We start from the raw sequence: 23,985 nt of genomic DNA on the forward strand, positions 1-23,985 counted from the left end.
AATAATTTGTAAGTTACTAGTGCAATGCCTGTGTTGTCTAATAATTGGGGATTTCAGGAACTTGATCCATTATCCTAATTTTAATTCAAGGAAAATTAATTAAAATTGGAAAAAAAACCCTATAATGTTGGTATCGGGTGAATACTATTTTCCATTAGACCAACTACTGTCATTTGCCCATAGAGAAGGTATTTTCTCAGTTGTTGTTAGAAGAAATCAACATCCAAAAACATTGTCACAGCAGACATTTTATCATCTTTTAAGAAAAGGTTGGAAAGAAAAGCCATTTGGACCGTTAGGGAAGATAGTTAGCTAAAAGGACCATCATGCTAGAAATAGTTATGCACTAGGAATTAGTCCAGTGGCCACTTATTTTCAGTTGGCTGGAAGTTCTTGTTGCAAAAGCTGAAACACAAATCAGTGATTAATAGACTTTTCTGGAAGAGGATAGGAAAGTTAAGGAGTTTGACTGCATAACTTGATAAAGCTAACTTGCATTCCACTAAATTAATCCAGCAAGATGGAGATCTAAACACAGTAATATTATTAAACCAAAAAGCTTTATCTTTCCCACATATCACAGCTGTTCAATAACCTGTCTGCCTCCATATCCAATTATCCCAGGATTCTGTTACGATTCCAGAGCAAAAATCGTTCAGCTTTATGACTAAGGAAACTGCACATTTTATCTATTCTTAATTTTGACATAGACCATGTCTGCAGTGTTCGTGCTGAATCAATAAGGATCTCCTTAATATCTGTATTTAGACCACGCTCGTTAGTGTTGAATGTTATTGTCCAAATTTATTTGTTTTTAAAACACTTAGATTTAAATTAAGGAGTGTAAGAAAGCTTCATGGAAAAACTGCATTTTTAATTGACTCAAGACATTCCAGAAGAAATAAATCTCCTTTGAAACGAAAATAGACCTAGCTGCAAACCTGCCTATCTTACCCCTCCCGGAAGTGATTCATGTGAATTAGGACGTGTGTAGGAGTCACTGGGCTTTCGTGAGGCTTTGCATGTTAAGGCGCATTTGCAGCGCTGTTGCAAAGCAGCTCTGGACAGGAGGGTCAGTCTTAATACTGCTCCAGCTTTGTTTAATCTATAACTTAATAGAATAGAGTTTAGAGTGGGCTTTTTGGGGGGAAGGGGTTTAGAGGTTTGTTGGGATTTTTTTGGTTCTGGTTAGTTTGATTGGGGTTTTCTAAGGGTTCTTTCTGCACACATCACATCTTACCTTCAATTCACAGATTGTCCTCGGACTCCGGATACTCCAAATAGCGATCCTCGTTTTTCTACTAACAACAGATTGATGGCCTTAAAGAAGCAGTTGGATATAGAACTGAAAGTAAAACAGGGAGCAGAAAACATGATACAGATGTACTCAAATGGCTCTGCAAAGGTAAGGCTTTGGAATGCTTAAAGAACATTAAATGACTGGATTTTCATCTTGCCGTGGTGTGAATGTGCTACGTATTAAAGAGTGTGCAATTTCAGTATTTTAGTTTGCCATATATTTTTGTTAAATAGTTATGTCAAATCTGCTACATATTACTGTGCTGTTTTTTGTTGTGGTTTGATACCCACTCAAGTGATTGTTTTATCAATTTGTCCACATGCAGTTCAACCTCAATAACAAATCCGGCTTACTAAATTTAGTACATCAAGTAATCTTTCGTCATGTGTGATTCACTTAGCAGCCAAGCTTGGTGTGGCACTGATAGCTGATGCTTTACCTAGCTCCACTAAAAAAAAAATCCATTAGTTTAAAGACATAATATGCATGATGATTATACAAAGGGCAGCACTGTTTCCAAAATCATCTATTCGGAGCTGGCAGTAGAAAGATTTGTACCGAATACTGTTTTAATAAGATGTATATAGTATTCTAATAGTTGTTATAATCTGCATTAATACACATGCACATAAAATACATGTAAAAATACTTCTTTTTTTATGGAAATCTGGTGTTCCTGAGGTAGTACCTGATGGCTTTATTTTTCATTTCAGTTTGATGCTAACTTACTTCTAGATCTGAATTTTAAACGCATGCTGGCTTGCACTTACTCTCTCTTGATAGCACCAGAAGTCTTGACAGGCATTGGGGGGTGAGACACAGTGTTTGCTGAATGGGTTGGACTTACTGCATAGTCCTAACTATGTCACAAAATTCATCATACTCTAAGAATCCCTTAACTGAAAGATAAACCAGACCTTTTAAATGGGGAATGGGGATGGGCTGGACATAACAACAAACCAAACAAAACCCCAACCCTAAAAAGCAACAAAATCCCTCCCCATATTTTATGAGTGTAAGTCATAGTTCTCACATGAGAAAAAGGGGGGGGGAATCCTCAGCTTACCTGCCCCATCACCCATCACCCTTCACTGATTACTCGTTACCTGTTCTTCCCATTTACTTTTACTATATCTTTAAGGAGATGATTTTCCAAACATCATAGTGTGACATAAGCAAGGAAACACAAACATAGATCTAATAAATAGTATGTAGTACCTTGGCTAGATATTTCTGTGTGCAGACAATAGTAAATAAAATCAAAATGGTTTAAGTTCTTAACTGACCGAGCCAGCTCCTAACTAGGTCAGCAAACTTACGAAATGTTTGACTTGAAGAGTCTACCTTGGGTTGAAGTGGGAATTGTGTTGCTACCCATTCTGATACTAACCAGAAAGTGTTGGAAAGGAACTTAATGTTCTGGGTGAATTTCTGATAGGGACTGGTGGAGAGGCAGGTTACTCGATGTCTGCCTACTGTATGACTTTCTTACACCTCAAAAAAATTACAGTGAATGCTACTTACTGTGAGAAAAATTGAGTTTGGATTAGATGGATGGTGGGTTCCATCCTAGCAGCATTTCTGTGGAACCAGCTTATACTTTGGTAGCATTATCAGAAAGTGACCTGTAACCTACTGGCCTGGGACAGATGGAAGAAATCTCTGGAGTGCAGCTTATGACTAAGGGCTTGGGAATGCTGTCCATGCACCACAGTCCCTCAGCTCCTGGAAACCCTGGAGTCTGCATACTCTGGGGCCATGTACTTAACATCAGGTACACTTAAAAATAATAATCAGCTGACCCAAATGGATCAAAAGACATACATGAATTATGTTCCTAATAAACCCTCAGTAAGTAACCTTATGACAGCCTGAAAAACTTAACTAAACACTCAGGTTATAATATTAGACATTGCTAGCAGGCTTTGATCAGGCTAGGCACAAAGGATAAATTCTGGCTTGCTTTCTGATTGAGGCATGTAATTAAAATTGATGATTGAATCTTGTGTTTGCAATCTGTAAATGCTTAGATCAGCCTACCAGATTGGGTGTATATAGTAACTGGGCTGAGGAGAGCAAGCTGGAAAACACAAAAGCTTTGCCAGCTGCTTCAGCAAACAGGATGGAAATGGTGCGTATTCATTCTCTCGTGTTCTTAATACTCAGTAGTGAGTTAATTTGGCAGGTTTCAACTGTAGGCTTGAGCATGGTGATTACTGTTTAAAAAGCAGAGCTTGAAATAACTTGGATGCCTGGATGAGGTGGGCAAAAAGGGCAAAAAATTCCCAATTTGAGCTCAACTCTGGTAATTCAGTAGTTCTTTAAAAAGTAGCCAGAGGATCCTCTTTAAAGCAAACGCTTTTGCGACCTTTATTCGTTTGCTTTAATTCAAGTGTACTGTATGATCTAATTTCAGATCTGCTGTATTTCCAGACCTAAATTTAATGGAGGGAGGTCATTATTTGTTTCCTAAAAAAGGAAAAGCAGTCTGTTAGTAGTAATAAACCTCCCCTTATGGGAAGGTTTTCCCTTTGTACTTACTCTACGTGCTTCAGTAACGTTCTGCTTCAACCTATTTGGACTTAAGTGTTTCTGAGATACAGATCATCTTTCCTTGAACCTGTGTGGATTCTCTGAGATCCCGTGACAGCTTTGCAGATCAGTTTTACAGGCACTGTCAGTTCTATACCCAGGAGATGCCTTGAAATATTTTGTATTCAGCCTCCAACACTAAAAGAGCTGCTTGGGTATAAGACATCCATTTTGATTCCAAAGATGGGATTTTCTGTCTCTTGAAAAAATAAGGATATCTCTATAATCCTGAATTACCTCCATTCTACACATTGAGGGAGTGATGTTGCCCCTGAGCAAGCAAATCCATTGCAGTAAGAGGATATGAGAGACAATCAAGAGCAACAAGATCAAAAATAAGATAAAAGTGAAGATACAGACAAAGAAACATTTCCAGCATATTTATACATCAGAATGATGCATGGATAAGCTTTAATACGGGATTCCATAGCCACTTGTAATCTGTTACTTAGACCCTATACTCTGCTGTCATCAGTGGTTATTTCAAAAGTTGACATTTGTATTTGAAAAGCCATTTATTTAGGAAATTCAATGTACACATTAAATAATTGGATAGCTAACATGGAATCTTACAAGATGAAAACCAGTGGTATTATCTCTGAAATGTCGATTAATATGAAAAATTAAAGCCAAGAGTTTTCAGACTGTGACATGCAAAGGGGGCACAACTTTTCCCCATGCAGCCAAAGCCTTTTTCTGTGCATATCTTGGTGCATCTACCCTGCAGAACATAGGGCAGCATATCCGAGTACTGCGTTAGGCACAAGGTCATAGAGGAGCTCTATGAAGGTAAATTTCTCTCTTCTCAGCATACTGATTTTTCTCACAGTATGGTTCCTGGTGCCAGTATTTCTAGCTCTGGGTCTCTGCTACATTGCAGTTCATTGTCTTGGTTGTGGTAAGGGGAAGACCTGAATTTCTTTAGCTGCTTAAATAATTAATTTCATTATAAAATTAAAAATAAAAGTATAAGCCATGTCCATGAGAAAAGTAACTTATTAATGAGGTGATAGTGTGGCTACAAAACAAGTTAACCAAAATACTCTGCAGGCTCTAACAAGTGTGATATTCATCTACACTGACTACTATTAATTACTGTCATTGATTGGTACTGCACAGACAGGACAGACTGCCTTAAATTTTCTTATACCCCTTTTTTGTTCTTACTACAAGTCAGATCACCTTTAAGTTATCTGGCAATTCCCAGAACATATAGAGTGAGCCATACAGCAGTCACAGAAGCACAGGCACAGTTCCACATCCAAGAAACAGTTGATAATCCATTGTAAGTCAGATCTCCAGCAGCTGGAGAACATAAAATGGTACACCTGAGAAATGTGTGGATGGCTGCCTGCGCTTCTGGCAATGAAATGGTATTAGTGTTATTTTGAAAGTTCATCTTCAGAAATGGTCTCTTCTAAATTGCTTCTTGTGTTACTGCTTTTGAAAACAAGAATTGGTTTAGCTTTAATTTATTTAGATGAAAAGCACTGATTTTTAAGTTGTTGGCGAAACAGCCAATGCAGTAATCCTCCTTTATTAAGTATTTCTTAATGCAAAAATTTTCAGCTTTGATTTGGTCAGAAAAACATACTGCAGACTTATTTATAATGTGTTATGTAAACTAACTTCATATTTCTAATTTCAAGATTGAAAATTGGCTCAGGTGAATTCATACAATACTTTTTATATGGATTTAGTATAGCAAATTTGTCTATTAGAAGAGTTCTTACATTCACAGTAATTTTGAATCATGCTACGTCTGGTGGGCGTATTTTGTGCTTAATATCTTCTCCTTTCTTTAGTATCAGCTTATAAAACATAATCTATGCATGTGATGTTGCTAGATCATGCCTCCTTTATTCAGCTTTAAAACAATATTTTTCCATTTTAAAAAGATAGTTTCCATGGGATTGACTTTTAGTCTTTAATCAACCACAATATACATCTGCTCTACCTTAATTTCCACTTGTATCCAAATGGGGTTAGTTGCATCGCGGTCTGCTATTCCAAACAAACTATATAGATTAAGTTCTTGTTCCTATAGCCTGTGGGTTTTGAATCTTTCAGTGTGTTTTGTTTTGTGAAGAGTTTATGATTTGAGCTTGTTTGTTTGTTTTAATAGGATCGAAAACTTCTTGCCACAGCTCAGCAGATGCTCCAGGACAGCAAGACAAAAATAGAAGTGATAAGGATGCAGATTCTTCAGGCAGTCCAGACCAATGAACTGGCTTTTGATAATGGTGATGAAGTAGAAAGGAAATACAAATAATTAATGTCATAATGCTGTGTCGATATGTACCCATATGCACACGGAATTACCATAAATTTCTAGGAAGAATGTTAGACAAAGTTTGCATGAACCAAAAAAACTTAGGAGACTAAGCATACCATCATGTATGTTAGGATGCCAAAAAAAATCTGACTTGATGCAAAATACCTTAAGCTTAATGAAGAGAAACACAACCTCTCTTCATCATCCTTTTTATAAATGTGGTCTGTTTTTATTTTGTGGTCTTTATTCTCCCTTCATGCATATGCGTTCTTTTGTCTTAACAATAGCTGGTAATTTTCTTTAAAGCATATAATCTTTTCACTACCCTAAAAACAATAAATAATCTGATGCAGGTACAAAGCCTGCTTGTCATACTTAAACAGATTGACCTTATTATTACCAATGGGAGCACAGATGGAGGCAAATTCTTGCTGTCTTTATGGGTATTTAGGCTAGATTGAGTAGTAAACAACTATCTAAAAGCAAACAAAAAAAAAATCAGTGTTTTTAAAATGTCCTGACTTGAAATACTCATTTCGCATTTCAGAAATAGTTTTAAACTTGCATTTCTTTAGAAATCTTTACATTAAAAACAAAAAATCACACAAGCCCAGTATCAAAAAGAAACCCTGAGCTGTAATACCATAGGTGTGCTATAAAACTGTGGGCATATTGGTACATTTCAAAGTCTCAAACTTTATTTGTGTGTATTTCTGAGTATGGAAGTCGTATGATGATGCTTGTAATCAGGGCCTGGATATATCTTAGATAATGAAAAACTTGTGTGTTTTGTTGGGGGAGGGTGGTTTTCTTTGTTTTTGCACTTAGGACACTTCTGTCTTTTTAACAACCCGTCTTACCACCTTACCACCTCTGTTGCTTTTGACGTATGTCAAGTGTTTGTTATTTTTTGGACTACCAAATCTGCATCTCTCACTTCCTCTTACCTTCTTTTCTCAGTTTATATGGGATGGGGTTAATATTAAAGAAATTAAGCATGGGCATGGTCTTCAATGAAGATTATTTGTTTATATCTCTTTGCAGCAAAACCTGTGATAAGCCCTCTTGAACTCCGAATGGAAGAATTGCGGCATCATTTTAGGATAGAGTATGCTGTAGCAGAAGGTGCAAAAAATGTGATGAAATTACTTGGATCTGGGAAAGTTACTGACAGAAAGGCACTTTCAGAAGTAATTTACGTCATTAGTTTCCGAGACTTTATTTTAAATGTTCTTTCAAGAAAAACAAATATGTATTTCAATTCTTTCTTTATTTTATTTTAAAAAGGCACAAGCAAGATTTAATGAATCAAGCCAGAAGTTGGACCTCTTGAAGTATTCACTGGAACAGAGACTGAATGAACTTCCTAAAAACCATCCCAAAAGCAGTATTATTATAGAGGAGCTTTCACTAGTCTCTTCACCCACATTAAGTCCTCGTCAAAGTGTAATATCTACTCAAAACCAGTATAGTACACTGTCCAAACCAGCAGCTTTAACAGGTATGATTTACGGGGCATGGGTTTGGGTTTTTTTTTTTTATTTTATTAAATGGTTTAAAACAAGTCTTTAATGCCAACTTTATTTCTTTCTGGACATATTTTATTGTTGTGCTTTTCTTAGACAAAGGCATTTACAATTTCCAACTGTCCATGCACCAAAAAAATGCAGATACGTTTATTTGACTTTTTTATAATCCTGTTGAGAAAGCAAAGTTCTGGCCTTAAGTTAGGTCACATTGGAATACTGTTACTAGCATTTACCTAATGCCTTTCATCTACTTTAAAAGGTGGGTAAGTATCGTTATCCCCATTTTGCAGATGGGGAAACTGAGGTGCAGAGGGTTAAGTGATTTGCCCTGGTCATACAACAAATTAGTGACAGAGCTGGAGATATGCACCCAGCTTTTCCCTTAGTCCCTGTTTTACCCACAGGATCACATTGGCTTCCTAGAAGATGAGATTTATGCTACCAAAACATGTGCTGTATTTCTAAACCAAAGAGGGAGATCCCAGCAAACATACATGGAACTATTGAAGCCTCTATTTGTTGGTGTGAATTGCTTTCCTTGCAGTTAAACATGGAGATATTTTATTTTTTAAGAGACAGCCTCCCACAAGGGAACAGTATATTAATGTACATAAACATAAGACTTAGGAACTTCTCATAGTATGGGTTCAGCTGGAATTGTTGTTCTTTGTTGGAAGTAAACTTGTTTCAAGAGGTGATCTGTACATTAACAAAGCTCTTAACTGTTTGCCTCACAGTGTTCTCACACAGAAACAAACACTTTTGGCTACTTGGGGGTATGTTGTTTTACTAAATTTATTTAATAAGTGGTCATATAAGAATTACTGGTACAGATAGGTTTGGGGTTTTGGTTTGCTTCCTAAAACATTTTACATATAACTATTAAACCAACTTAACAGAGGAAGTTTATTATGAAAACAATCTGTAATTCAAATGTTACTCTGCTTGTAACTGAAAACCAAATGTAGTTTTGAAGTACTGTGGGGTTATATTGTAAAACAAAAAGAGGAACTCTTCTGCTGAGCTGCAGTAATAATAAAATGGGAGCGAGTTTACTTGTCTTCCGCTTTAGTTCAGTAAGAGACATAGCAGAGGGTAGAAGCATCGGGACCTCAGCCGAGGGCACTTGTGAAGTTGCAGAGTGGTCAGGGGAGTTTGTTTCGTCAGATGGAATCTCAAATGGCCAGTGACCATGGACAGGAAGTATTGTGCCTTGGCTTTAAATCAGCTTTTTATTCTTTCCTTGTTTTGCATAACCATGGGCCAGATACACTACAGTGACAAATAATTCCTATTTAAATGTGGTTTACTGATATATATGAAGAGTTTCCAATAGGAATTACTAAAACAGAGCTACATGCTTGTGAAGTTCTTAATAGTTTCACTTTCATATTGGCTGCACAAAGAGCTTTTGTATTGAACTGGATTTAAATGAACGGTGTCTTTGTGTTTTGCCTCTAACACACTGTGAAAAAGAGATCAGTGCTACTGTCATACTTTTCAAAGTGCATCAACAGAGCTTTCTGGTACACATCCAGGCCTTACCCAAGCTTATAGACTTTCTGCTATTTTTTAATTTAATTTTTTTTAATAGAGTTTGAGACTGAAGCCTTCTTTTTGCCTTTTAACCTGTTTTGAGAGCCAGTAGCATGTCGTCGTCTTCATAGCCTAATGCTTAGCTGTCACTTGTTAGTTCCCTACAGGATGGGATTTCTTCTCAGACTGGTTTCCTGGTGTCTGTTCTGTGGGCTGTAATGTTGCCAGACCATTTTTAGGTCAAGTCTGACTTAAGTTTCTGTTACAAAAGACTACTTTTCAGTTTCACAATTAAGTGACAGTTAGTTGTCAAAAGAACACTGCATTTAGGAGCTGCATTTCTAGCCAACAGTATGACTGTGAACTGGCTAATTTCTCCACTCCTAATAGTTAATTTTGTTAGTATCTGCAAAACTGTGACACCACTGACTCTAATTTGTACAGGATGAGGTAAGCCTACCGTTGTTGTAACCATCTGTGGTATTGATGTTTCTCTGCTGCTGGAGGAAGCGCTCTTAAATTAGAACAGCAGCCTCTATACCTCACTTGGGTAAAGACACAAAATTTTGTAGAGTAGCTCCTTGATTCAGCTTTTATAAAAGTAAATTCACTCAAATTTGAACAACTCAATGATTTGAAGTTATGTACTAACTCAGATTTGACCTTAGCATGCAGCAGGCAAATGTGATTTCTGAATGTATTTTAAAACAACTTTGTAGTCTCAGTGTATCTTTGTTTTAATGACCAAAGTGATCTATCAAATATTCGTTATCTGAAATTCATGGAAAATTGTTATTGTCCCATCTGCATGATCATTTTAATAAGAAACTTAAGATTTGTCATCTCAAAAAATTACATCATTTACAACTTGAACTCAAGTCCATTAGATTCCTCAGTGAAGAAATCAAAGATATTGAGAACAAAAACTTGCTTTGTGTTATTTTGGTGAATGGTTGCTCCTTAGAGAAGGTTAAGTCCCACGTTTGACTTTTAATGCTTATTTTCAGTATATTTGTCTGTCTTAGGGCTGTCTTTTGATTTTATCTGATACCTGTGTTCTACCCTGCAGGGGTTGGAATTTCGGCAGTTGCGTAAATCAGCCGTTAGCCGTTCACGCTGTACGTCTAAGAAATGTTTGATAAAACACTGTATTGTTCCAGGTACTCTGGAAGTCAGGCTCATGGGCTGCCAAGACATTTTGGAAAACGTCCCTGGTCGATCAAAAGCCACATCGATTACGCTACCTGGTTGGAGTCCAAATGAAGCCAGATCATCTTTCATGAGCAGAACCAGTAAAAACAAAAGTGGGAGTACTAGAAACCTTCTGAAAACGGATGATTTGTCCAGTTCAGTATACTCTTAACTTCTCTTATTTTTATGCAAGTCTTTTGTTTACATTTTAATGTGCATGCTGCATTCTGTAATTTAAAATACTAAACTGATTTGAAGCTTTAAACTTAACTGTTTCTTCATCTGTCAAGTGGTTTAAAAAAAACAAGCAAAAAAACAATACCGTGCCATTATGCTCATAAGAACCAGTTAAATATGAGATTATATTTCTAAGGGAAACTTACTGAAGATTTTTTTGTTTGCGGAAAATCCTCTTAAAGATTTAAGCTGAGTTTGTGTACTTTACTTACAGATGAAGTCTGTGCTGTACTGAAGCTGGATAACACTGTGGTTGGTCAAACTAGCTGGAAACCTATTTCCAATCAGTCATGGGATCAGAAATTTACACTGGAACTAGACAGGGTAAAAACGTGGTCTTACTTCATTGAAAGCTGTTGTCCATTCATTAGATTAACTTAATGTTGCTTTATTTCAATTTTTTTTCCTGTTGTGGTTATGTTCAAGTTTCATGTGTGCAAGTATTCTCATCCTTGAAAGAATGAGCTCCCTGAGGTTAAGCTGCTATGCTGGGCTGGCATTCTACAAACTTTATCCTTTCTGGCCTACAAACTGATGTAATACTTTTATCCAAGATCTAACACTTAGCATTTTTATAGCCTGTGTAGATGGTGCTTAAATTTTTGTTAGTATCATCAACTTCTCACTATTTATCAGTAAAATCTAATATTAGATTGAATGGCATAGAATTTTTACAGTACTTCTAGAAGTGTTCTCATGTGAAGCTAATCATAGGTCTTTCCTAGAATTTTAAATGTTACCTGAAGGATGCAAGTATCTGAAATAATGCTTTCTTTCCTCACACCTTTTGAAGAGAATTTATATTATACATGTTTAATCAAGCAATTTTTTTTAGATACCTGATAGTATTTTAAGGTACAAGGATTTTTTTTTCCATCAGTGTTTAAAATAGACTGAAAATGAAGCTATATTTTAGGAGCCTAAACGTCATCTCCAGTACAGACTTCAAACAGTTGAGAAAAAAACAAAGCAAAACACCCAGAAGCCAAACCCACCCTCCTGCTCTTGCTCTCCTCCCACTTCACCCCACTCCTCCAAGCCTAAAGCCAGATTCCTTCCATCTGGAAGGACGTTGGTTTAGACCTGCAGGTAGAAAAATCTGGGGTCCGGTTGGGAGTAGCACTGAACAGACCTTAGCAGCTGTGGAGCCCTGAAGGCTTGACTATTTCCAGACTAAGACTAGAAGCAGTCAGAGTTTTGCAGCAGCTCGTAGCAGTCCGGTACGTATCCTGTGCACTACTGAAGAGCTCAGTATTAGAAGCTTTTTGGTGCCAGAAAAGGACTGTGCTTCTGCTGGGCGTGACCACACATCCTTCCGTGTTTGAAATGCACATTCCAAACCCCATCGTGTTTTTATCTGCGGCTTCTGCTTAACTTCTTAACCTGTAGTTAGGTAGGTTACAGTCAGGTTTTAAAGCCTACAGCTGTTGTATAAAGACAACAAATGGATGTCTTGTGATGGAATTTAGCTGTGCTGCTGTTACACTGCATTGCAGGATTCTTCAGATTTTGTAACAAGCACATAAGACGTCCCAAGAATATATAAATCCCACCAGCAAGATCTAGCAGCAGCTCTTACTAGTTTGAAGTTTTTAGCTGCTCTTTGCTACCCTGTTACAAAACCTGTATGTATTTCATAGATACTGGGAAGTCTTGCACTCTGACATGCACATAATAAAAGTCTCTATGCAGCCATGAAATGTAATTGATATGGGTACGTAATTTAAAAAACTAGTAAAGTTGAGGTTTCTAAACACATGTAAAAGGTTGTTGTCAGAACTTGAGCTAAAATATTGTGAACTTGCACTATTGTTACACCAACTTAAAAAGTCTGGTGACCGTGATGCTCATTCTACTCATGAGGGAATTTTACACTTTTGTTGGAACACTGGAGGTCACACCTGAACTGAAGTGAAATGCTACAGTCATCCTAGTGAGAGCTTGCTGGGTGTGGCTACTTGGACCGGTGCTCTTTTAAAGTATCAGCTCTGCCTCCTGATCCCTGAGCTGCTAGAACTTATGATTTTACAGAGGTAACTCTTCCAGAACAATTACTAATAAGTAATTTCCTGTGTGTATGTTTCCTGTCAGTCACGTGAATTAGAAATCTCAGTTTATTGGCGTGATTGGAGATCTCTGTGTGCAGTGAAGTTTCTGAGGTTGGAAGACTTCCTGGATAACCAACGGCATGGCATGTGTCTCTATCTTGAACCCCAGGGCACTCTGTTTGCAGAGGTAAGGATGCTCCTTTGAAACACTTCAGCATACTTGCAAGTATTAGATTGCAGAATTGTCTCAGGAGTTTTCTTAAACTTTGAAGAATAGATTTTGTTCTGAAAATTGAATTATAACACCCATTGTTTGAATTGCAGGTTACGTTTTTTAATCCAGTTATTGAAAGAAGACCAAAACTCCAGAGGCAGAAGAAAATTTTTTCAAAACAGCAAGGTGATTGTTTAATACAGACATGTACAGCTTAAAAATTGTACAGATGTGTGATGCTTTCTATAGAGACCTAATACTTGTCTGTGAATAGAGCTGTTGATAGTGGTTTGCCTTGCATTTAGAAATGTTTTGAATTCCTTATTATGTATTAGCATTTAATAATGAATAATTAGGAATTGCTAAGGAATATGACAAATTCCATTTGTACTTCATAAGCCATAAACTGATTAATATGATTTTTTTAATATAATTATAGCTTTTAGTAATAAGGAAGGAAATTACTTGCACTCTCTTTTCTTTTTTCACAATATCCACAGGCAAAACATTTCTCAGAGCCCCTCAAATGAATATTAATATTGCCACTTGGGGAAGGCTGGTAAGAAGAGCTATTCCAACAGTAAATCACTCTGGCACCTTCAGCCCTCAATCACCAGTGCCTGCTGCCGTGCCAGTGGTTGATGCACACATTCCTGAGCTAACGCTGCCAGCCGGGTAGGTGATCCCTACAACTGTATAGTACACTTAAGAGGAAGAGTAACAGATACTCATGCCCTTGCATTTGTAGCACATGTCAAATCTATTTATTCTGCAAGACTGCACACCTTTCAGTGTTTTAATTTGGGACATTTTAGAGACACACACACACACGAGATTTGTTTTGGGAGAAATCTACCCAAGGTGCAGTTTGAAGTTGTTTTTCATTCTGAGTTTTTACTTATTTTCTTGCCAGTGACTCTCCTGTGGCCAAATTGGACTTTGAACTTGAGCCTGAGCCTCCACCTGCTCCACCCCGTGCATCTTCCCTTGGGGAAATATGTGAATCTTCCTCTGAGATAAAGGCTTCTGATGTGCCGTCTCCGGCAAGTAACTCTTAAGACTTTGGGGCTGTACAGTTTAACAAGGCTGGGATCTTATTGTCAGTGTACAATCCCTTAACTTACACATACAGAATTGTCTCAACAGTCACTCTTGGTGGCAACTGTTTCCATGGTTGGTGTGTTCAACTCTCTGTGTCCCTGGGTCTGCCACAGAAAAAACAAAAGCCTAACATCATTCGAGTACTTGGGACAAAGTGGGTTTACTAACCAAGAGCAGAACAACTGGAGCAATTCGTTTCACTGGTCTGAAACCTTGTTTTTCTGTATAGTCCTGATAGTGTCCCACTTCAGCTTGGGTCATTCTTGGGTTAAGAATTTCACATACTTAGAGTAAATCTTCTGCATTCATTTGCCTTTGACATCAGTTTTAAATTTTCATGCTTTTTCTTCACAGGATGAAGTAACAACTTTTGATTTTGAAAATGGCAGAAATAGTATTGTCCCAAAACTCCAGCCTGAAATAATCTGTGAGCCTGATGCTCCTCATTCAGACAAAAAATATACCAATGCCCGAGAGCCTGAAGATAGAAGGTAAAAGCACAGTGGGTTTGCTGTTGATCTGAATAATATTTCTTGAATTTAACAAACTGGAAGATTTTTCTTTTTTTCTTTATTTACATAGATCACAACAAAGATTTCAATTCAATCTGAAGGATTTCAGATGTTGTGCTGTACTGGGCAGAGGACATTTTGGAAAGGTAAATGTCAAAGGGCTTTAGCAGATGTCAAGGCTGTATCAAGATAGAGCTCTCAAATGAATCGCTCTGACATCTTCTGTTTCAGGTGCTGCTGGCAGAGTACAAAAGCACGAACGAGATGTTTGCCATTAAAGCCTTAAAGAAAGGAGATATTGTTGCTCGTGATGAAGTAGACAGGTCAGTTTGTAGAACACAGTATATGGACTTCACAGATCAGCTGTGTTTTCTTTCTGCATGCAACACAACTGTAAGCTCTACCACAGTAATTAAACTCAGTGAAAGAGCAAAACAAGTGGTCATCTCCCTGCTTAGTGGGCTCCTACAGAAGCCTAGTCTTACCTTCTGGGGCAGGGTAGCCCGGGAATACAGATTCCTTTTAGTGCCCCTCTTACTGTGCCTCTAGTACAGCTCTGATCCAAGGATGACCCTGGTTTTCTTTTAGGTTTTCTTGCAGTCATTTGTTCTAATTACTTGTTTATAGACGTCCATCACATTCCAGGAGAACAATGACTATGTTTTCTTTACTGGCAGACACACCTATGATGACATTTCTCAAGCTGTAACACTTTGTCTATCAGATTTTCCCTTAGATCCTGTGAATATTCCACTGCTTGCTTTTGTTGGGTTTTTTAATCTTTTTGCCTCAAAACTTGGATTTTTCTTTGCTTGGAACTGAAATGACAGTTACAGAACTGTGTAGTTTTAATGCAAACAGGTGCTTTTACAAGGGTTCAGTAGTGATTGTTACTCATCTGACTTACAGGAAGAAAGACAGCTGTATTAAGCTACCAGTTAACCAGTTGGTGTAAGGAGAAATACTCTGGAATTACTATAGCTAGATGTCTGTAACATTTTTGCTAGGTTTCTGCTTTATGTATTGGATATAATTAAATTAAAAATGGATTGAAGCTAACATCCCATGGTATCGATGCATACTTAATGGGAGTGTGAATATTTGGAGGGGAAATTAGCACGGTACAGTTTTCATGGGCTGCTAGGTTTCCTTCTTCACCTGTGAATGCTAAGTGCAGCTTTGTCTAAATCCTGGCATCTGCTTAATGTGCATGGAGGTATTAAAAGGTGTCACAGGAAACAAAAAACGTTCTGATCTCAGGGAGCAGAGGAAGAAACATGGGTATAAGCTACCAGTAATTTCTGAGAATTGAAAATTTGTGGTTCAGGGTCCGGCTTCAAATTTGTACTGATTTTCTGTTTGCAGCTTGATGTGTGAAAAGCGCATATTTGAAACTGTGAATAGTGTAAGACATCCCTTCTTGGTGAACCTTTTTGCTTGTTTCCAAACCAAAGATCACGTTTGCTTCGTAATGGAATATGCTGCTGGTGGGGATCTGATGATGCACATTCATACTGATGTCTTCTCTGAACCAAGAGCAGTGTGAGTAGCCACCCCTTCTTGGGACATTAAGCGAAGGGCGCTGTGGTCAGTGGATAAGCACAGAGCTCTTTCTCAGCACCTGCCTCTACATTACCTCACTTCAGTAAATACTGTCAGCTTTTTAAAGGGGTCGGATATTCCAACTGATTTTGTTAGAGGAGGTTTAATGTACCTTAATCCACATTGAACTTAAGTACTATATACAAATATTTAATGCTTGTAATACTTTTAAAAAGCTAAATGAAAAGTTAACACAGCAGACAAGGCTAAACAAAGGAAAGAATAAGCCAAATTAGAAAACCTTCGGTGCCATGGCAGTAGGCACTAAGAAAATCTGTCCTCCAGGCTGAGCAGACACACTACAGCTTGAAAGCTGCAGGTTGAAGCATTCCTGACCTCTGGCTTTAAACGTCCAACCTTGTATAAAACTAATACATACCCAAACAACTGGCACTCTTCAGAGGATATTGATAAACCATCTCTGTAAGAACAGACTTCCCACTCTGAAAAGCAAGGCTAAAATCCATTGAAATTTTAACTGTCACTTTTTCAACAGGTTCTATGCTGCATGTGTGGTTCTTGGACTTCAGTATTTACATGAACACAAGATCGTGTATAGGTAAGTGCTTGCTGACCCAACGCCAACAGATGAATTTCTGCTATTCTGAGTAGTACTGAAGAAACATCAGTGATGCAATTTTGTTCTCAAACATTCATTTAGAGATTTGAAGCTGGATAACTTATTGCTGGACACAGAAGGCTTCGTGAAAATTGCTGACTTTGGTCTTTGCAAAGAAGGTAACATTTTCATTCCAGGGGCATTCCCATAGTCTGTGTTACTCTTCACTGTTCCTTGAGACTTTCTGACTGCAAAACATGTATTGTGTATACTTACCCTGCATCATTAGGAGAGAAAAGTACATCTCTCATTGACTGTACAAGGGTTGGAGATAGGAGGAAGCTCCTTAGCAGGGAAATACCAGAAGCTCCTGAGTATAGCCCAAGTATTTTATTTTTTCCCCCAAGTGGTGAGCATCACCTCTTCTGATTCTTACTTCATGATATCTCTGCTTATTGATAAGGGATGCTGCAGCATTTCACAAGGTGGCAGACAAAGCAGTAGGTGGTTCTCCTCACTGTAAACAAGTTGACACGGGGCAGCGAAATCAAGTCCCCTTATAATCCAAACCTTGTGCTTACATTTTACAAATTCATCATGTATATTTTTAACTCTGAAATAGTTCCAACTGTTAAGTATATGGAGATGACATGCAAAGCATAACTGTGGTTAAAACAGAGACATTTATCCCAAAAAGGAAGCCTAGATGCTAGAAAGTTACTTGTAGTGTCCTGTCACTCCTTGTGATGCCCAGGGCATATTTTGCTCAGAGTTGTTTTACTGCACTTGGTGTTTTACTTTAAGCTATTTTGCCAGGACAGAAGCATCTGAAGTAGCCATGTTTGGCTCAACTAGCAAACATTTTCTTCTACTACCTAGTAGAAATACAGCACAGGACTGTTTGTAATCTTTCCTAGCAAAGATAGCTGGGTTACCAAGCTGTAACAGGAAGCTTCATTTGGCTCGTTGCCTTTAGCTGGGGATAGAAATACTTACACTGAAGCACAGGTGGAACAAGGGCATGGAAGGGCAGAACAGGGACAGGCTTTGTCTCAGGGGCCTGAGTCTTCATGGCAGGCCTGGTGCTACAGCAGTGGCTGAAGTTGCTCTAGAGAGAAGGTTTACTTGCTGGAGGAATAGGCTGTAGAGTGGCAGAAAATACTGCTTGCTTCTCACAAACTGTACCTTTTCAGGAATGGGATTTGGAGACAGAACAAGCACATTCTGTGGCACACCAGAATTTCTTGCTCCAGAGGTGCTGACAGAAACTTCCTATACAAGAGCTGTAGACTGGTGGGGTCTTGGTGTACTCATCTATGAGATGCTAGTGGGAGAGGTAAGTTCTAGTAAGATACAATGGAGTCATAAAACTAATGTGTGTTTAAAAAGGTTACTAAACTAAGTTGCCAACCTGTCAACATTGACTACACCCTGCCTGTCACAGGTGTATCAGCACAGCATGCATAGGCACACCTCCTTTTACAGGGAGTATCTGACTGTGCTTCACCAAGAAACAAGAGGACTCAATGTGGAGCAGCTCCTTACCTGATGCCAGCTGCTGTAATGCTATAGAAGTTGAGGGGTCACATCCTGAGCTTGAATCATCAACATTTGTGGAAGTCAATGAGTTGTAGCTGGTCCAAGACATGACCCCTAGATTTTTGGTTTAGTTTTTCTACTTTCAAATGCTTTTGGGAAGAAAATAAACTCCTTAATGGAGTAGCTTAACTGGCAGCAAACTTTAATGCATACAGTGGGGTAGTAGTGAAGGATTATGCCAAACACAGTGCTGTTTACTATTAGAATTACACGTGCTCTAACCTAGAATGCCCTGACTCCATGCAAATGAGTTAACTATTGAATAGTAATTTACCATTGTGCATATTGCTTTACCTTCTGGTCCATGTTTGTGAAGTATCTTAGGTACCACTGTGATGGTTACAGGCTAAAAACCAGGACAAACTATAGATTTGCTCATCATGGTCGTCTTATTTTTTTTCAAGAAAGATGATCATTCAACTTTCACTTCCTTTCAGTTAAAAAAGGACAAGAAACTTGCAGGGTGTTGCCTACATCTGTCAGGCCACTTCAAAACAGTTTGAAAACACTTGAGCTGGAACACACTAAAGATACCACAAAGCCAAGTTAGTCTTGACCAGGCTACCTGTGAATGGCAGCCGTCCCAGAGAAGAGCTGACACACACTTTCCACATCCCCTGTGTATCTTGTGTCAGAGCTCAGAGCTGATCCCAGCTTTAGGTGCTTCAGTTTCTAAAAGCACACTTTTAAAGCACAGTCCTTGGGTAAGAACTACAGGATCAAACCAGCTTGCCTGACTCCTCTCTCTTCCTAACGGAACGCTACCCAGGCTGCTTCTGGGGACAGGAAGACTTTACTTCAGGGGCCGAATTCCAGACGGTTCTTTTCAATTGAAAGTGATTTTAAGCCTGCTTAATAGTTGGGTTTTTTTTTTTTTACTATTTACGTTATAGTCTCCCTTCCCTGGAGATGATGAAGAGGAAGTGTTTGACAGTATTGTAAATGATGAAGTAAGATACCCACGATTCCTGTCTACAGAAGCCATCTCTATCATGAGACGGGTAAGAACATAAGAGTAATCCAGTATCCCCCTCCTAGCCTGTTTTCTCTCTGTCATTAAGGACATTAATTACTTCTGTGCAGAACAAAATACTTAATCTATGCTTGGTAACTTTTTCTACAATTAAATTTCAGATTTCATTTATGCTGTGCCATGCTGCCTGTCACCTTACATGAAAATTCTCAGTCCCATTCCACTTTAATCAGGAGCAAGGTTTTCTTCTTAACGTTAAACCCTACAGGCTCTATTTTCTCCCTGAACTGTTTCCTTGTATCTAGCCAGAGAAGTTCAGCAGTCTTTTCCTAGCAGCACACTGCTGCATTGACCTATTTGGTAGATTAACATTGTCACATGAATATTTTAAATCAAAGGCTTCTAAATCTTTTTGGTTTCGTTCCAACTGGGGCAGGGAACACTGCACACATGGCATCTGCCGCCCCCGTCTCGGCAAAGAACAGCTGATTTTGTGTACAATTGTTATTACTGCTATTCCTTAGTGAGACCCCTCTGCTTATCTCAAGAAGCTGCTTGACCTTGTCCAAGTTAGAAGGTATCACAGGTGATAGAAAGGCAGCTGCCAGAGGGAATTCAGAGCCTTGGAAGCAGCTGCTCGCTCGCCTTAAATGTCTGACACCGAGTATTAGTGCCCAATTCAGCCATGTGCTGCACCACGTAAGTTAAAGCAGGTCACAGTAACTACCATGGTGGATTTAAGAAATAGCATAAATACAGCTTAAAACGTTGGCTTGCTCCAAGGGAGAGAGTGTTTGGCCAGAGAAAGAAGGAAGAAGAGAGTTTTAAGGAGGTACCTGTTTACTGTGAGAACGGTGATGCCAGTGTCCACAGGGGATGTCCACACTGCACCCCGAGTGTGCGTACTGTGAACTTTGTGCTTTCCACTTCCCAGTTGTGGCTGTGAGCACACTGCTCCCACCTGAGCAACTTTGACTTGCTAGAGTAGGTGTTGTTCCTTGATGGCTGCAGCATGAATGTATCCACCACCCCTGATGCTGGGTGCTCTGCCTGGAACAGGGGCCTGCTGGGCGCAATGCCATTCAGGACTGGGAGCATCTGACGTCAGTGTCGACTAGAAAACCTTGTATCTGGCTGGGCACACAAAGCAGCATTCAGACCCCTTGGTCAGTCAGCTGCTGTGAAGTTGCTGGGCACAGGAGGCAGCAGAGCAACTCCCTTCTAAGCCAAGCAAGCCATTCCAGCTTAGGCCAGCTCTATATCCTCCCCTGTTAGAAAGCCCATCCAGGTTTACCTGTGCTGGCCTCTCAGATTGCCTGGGTACCACAACAGATCTGCGAGAGGCAGAGGTCCTGCTGTCTGTACAGTCAGAGCAAGGCTGCTGGGGAAGTTGTGCCAGCAGGTTCAGGCATCTCCATACGAGCACTGCCAGCTCTAGCTCTGCGCAGCCCAAGCACTGTCTTACCCTCTCTTTGAGGGACAAGGATTACCTGTTGGTCAGGCAGTAGAAATTTCACTGTCAAGCCAGTCTTGAGGTTGGCTCTCATATGGTGGGCACTCATCTCTTGCGGTTGGCACTCATCCTCCCCTTCTTCCTCCCCCTAACTCTCAAATTTTGCACTGAAATCTCACATGTTCTATCAGCTGCTACGAAGAAATCCAGAGCGGCGTCTTGGAGCTGGAGAGAAGGATGCTGAGGATGTGAAAAAGCATCACTTCTTCAGGGTGAGTACTAGCTAGCGTTAGTTCTAAGGCTTCTAAGGACTAGAGACAGGAACTAAAAGTCAGTTGGTTTATTTTACAGCTAATAGATTGGAATGCTTTACTGGCCAAGAAAGTGAAGCCTCCTTTTGTACCCACCATTAGAGGACGAGAAGATGTTAGCAATTTTGATGACGAATTTACCTCCGAAGCACCTATCCTCACTCCACCTCGGGAACCAAGAATACTTTCAGAAGAAGAGCAGGAAATGTTCAGAGATTTTGATTACATTGCTGATTGGTGTTAACTTCCAGACACTGTGAAACCCCAGCTGACTGGCTCATGAGAATGCCTCTCTCAGAAGAATACCGACCCTTCGATTGCTCTCTGTGCCACCTGTAGCTTCTGGTTGTTTTTTTTAATCACATGAAGATCCTTTTAAGTACTGTTTTAACACTCTCATGAAGAGTGGCCTCTTCGTACGTTGTTTTTTATCTGAGCACTGGAAAGCAGGTCTAGGGAGTTCTTAAGCTGAGCTGGTGAACCCAGGCTGTACTGAGCTTCCCACACACGGGCACAGAGGGAGGTGTACAGTTTCTCTCACTCTTCCACAGCGGATAACATCACTTGAAGTATCTGTCCTCGGTGGGAAAAGCAGACTTTGAGCTAGGGAATCACTTATCTCTCTCTCTCAGCCACAGCGAAAGAGAAGTTCGGGATACTGATGACACTCACACAGAACATGGTTCTAGCTGGAGAAGGCAAATGATTTCAGTTAAATACTATCTTGTGCGGTCTATAAAAATACACGTTTCTATGTACAACTTCATCTTATGTTCTTAAAATAATGGTGTTGAGAACAGATATGCCTTGTTTTGTAAATTTTCTATGATATTTATTAGGAAAACTGTTAAACGCCTTGCCTTTGAGATAACACCAGTGTAAGTGCTTCCATTACCAAGAAAAATCTAGAAAAATCCAGAAAGTTTACCAAAGCCACTTGCCAAACAGTTTTGCCTTCAAGCTTTTTCAGCATGGCTTAAAACCCTGGTTGATACGAATCATGTAACAAGGATGTTGCTCAGTGTCTCCACAAAGAGCAAAGCGTGTGCGTTTCCCGAGCCCCTCCACTCCTGCCCCCAACGTCATGCCTTTCCCACTCTGCGAGTGGACAGATAAGTTACCCGGTCTGCATCTAACCACCTAGGTCATCCTCTATCTGCTGTACAGTATCATATCACTCTTAGAAAAACGTAAGGGTTTTCAATGTATACATGCTGTGAACATGTATATTTGGAAGTTGTAATGTATTCTTATGTCCAGGCAAGTAATTTAATTATACCACTTCATTAATTTTGCCCAGTGGCTGAGCGAACAACATAGAACACCGAGTGGAAGATGTCGCTGTACACATCAGGCCACTGACCTCTAGAACTTAGATTGGCAGTTACTGAGGGTAAAAGCAATACCTTGTAACCAAATGTATACATATTTTTGATAAAACCAGTGTATGTTTTATAAACCCAACACTAAAAGCTGTACCTCAAAAGTTGAGAAATCATGTAGACCAGACACTGTGCGTACCTGTAAACCAAGACCTGTTTTTGGCACCCGGTGTTCCCTGGGCAAATGGTGATTCTTGGAACACGAGTTCCCCGCGCAGCCCTTCGCTCTGGCGCCGTTTGGAGCTGGCACGTGTCATCCCACAGCATCATCCCACAGCATCATCCCAGCCAGGACTTTGCTGTTCACGGGCTAAACCAGTGAGAAGTGGCACTGGAGTGAAGTCACAGCTTGTAGTTTTACCCACGCAGAGAAGAAAGGCGAACCACAGGAACGCGCACCGTCACGGAGGTGGTTAAATATTGTCAGGCAGGGGAGAGGCTTAGGGAGGAAAGAAAAGGGGCGATAGGTCCCACTCAGACACCCCCCCATAACAAGGTTCGGCCAGCCAGGGGCAGCAGAGCCTGTCAGCCTTTCAGCATTACTTCTGTCCAGATTCTGATGAACAAGAACCAAATCACGTTCCTGCATCTAGCTGAAACTGATGCTTTTGAGGTACAGTCAGCTCACCCATTTTGGTTCCCAAATACATCTGAGCACGCAGCAGGGTGCTTAACGCTTACAAAAGTATCCTCAACAATCCTTTTTTGTAACTACATCTTGTACAGAAATCTTTTTTTTAATCTAAGTAAATCACTAAAAAAAAAAAAATTAAAAAAATTAGATGGCAGGGTCTGTTCACCCAGTTAAGCTGAAAGAAAGCACTAATTTTATCTCTGTAGTTTTTTAAATATTTTTAGGCAGATTAAGATTTTAAACCCTAGATTGTAAATATATTTTGCTATACTTTATCTGTATGTGGCTGCTCAAGCACTTTGTAAGGAAATTAGGATATTTTAGAATGGTACACTATGCATTAAAATGAAATGTGCCTTTAACAAATGTCATTCTAAGTGTTTTGCAGTCATTAATATCACAAATTAAAGTTTTAAATAGAGTAATTTGTAAATTGTGTCCCAGCCATGATTTTGCTGTTTCTTGAAGTGACTTGTGACATTTTCTCCACAGGAAACTTGAGAACAAGAACTTGCAGCCAGGAGGGGACTTGCAGAGCCCCGGCTCTTCGGGGCAGCTCCATGTGCCCCGCTCCTTATTCTGAACACGAAAACAAAGAGCTGCCTCCTTGAGGCCGAGGAAAGCAGCCGCCTCCTGCTTGGGTGAGCAGCCCCGAAGGGAGCAGGAGGTGACCCCGTCCAACAGGCTCCAGCCTGGCCAGGCTGAATCAGCATTTCTCGGGCACAGGCTTCCTTTGAGGGCGGGGGGCAGACAACACTCACTCCCCTCCTGGGCAGCCTCACAGCGCAGCCCCCGTGTGTGGAAGAGCTCCATAAGCAAAAACCATACGCAGCCCCCAGCGCTCCCCCTCTCACAGCAGAAAACAAAGCTGGCTTTCTAAGGGCACTTAGAAATCTCTGCTCTTAAGAACGGAAATTTCACATGAGATCATTGCCTG

The 23,985-nt window shown here is 39.7% G+C and overlaps 1 protein-coding gene across 4 annotated transcripts; it reads left to right on the top strand.

Annotated features, from left to right (window-relative positions):
* Positions 1-1,357: 1,357 nt before the first annotated feature.
* PKN2 (protein kinase N2) lies at positions 1,358-23,192 on the top strand. 4 transcript variants are annotated; one of them, XM_084265934.1, is made up of 20 exons: positions 1,358-1,405; positions 6,018-6,135; positions 7,212-7,357; positions 7,455-7,668; positions 10,393-10,578; positions 10,875-10,984; positions 12,752-12,895; positions 13,033-13,108; positions 13,423-13,597; positions 13,836-13,969; positions 14,349-14,514; positions 14,606-14,681; positions 14,767-14,858; positions 15,901-16,077; positions 16,634-16,696; positions 16,799-16,875; positions 17,890-18,032; positions 19,189-19,296; positions 20,913-20,993; positions 21,073-23,192. In XM_084265934.1, exons 1-20 carry the CDS (start codon positions 1,373-1,375, stop codon positions 21,274-21,276), a joined length of 2,523 nt encoding a protein of 840 aa, XP_084122060.1. In that variant the 5' UTR covers positions 1,358-1,372; the 3' UTR covers positions 21,277-23,192. The 4 variants fall into 4 exon arrangements, with proteins under 4 accessions (XP_084122060.1, XP_084122062.1, XP_084122061.1 ...); XM_084265936.1 differs by having other exon boundaries at positions 14,385-14,514; XM_084265935.1 differs by having other exon boundaries at positions 13,836-13,965; positions 14,378-14,514.
* The last annotated feature ends 793 nt before the right edge of the window (positions 23,193-23,985 follow it).

Source organism: Gallinula chloropus (genome assembly GCF_964237585.1).
Source record: "Gallinula chloropus genome assembly, chromosome: 6".
Taxonomy (NCBI): Eukaryota; Metazoa; Chordata; class Aves; order Gruiformes; family Rallidae; genus Gallinula; species Gallinula chloropus.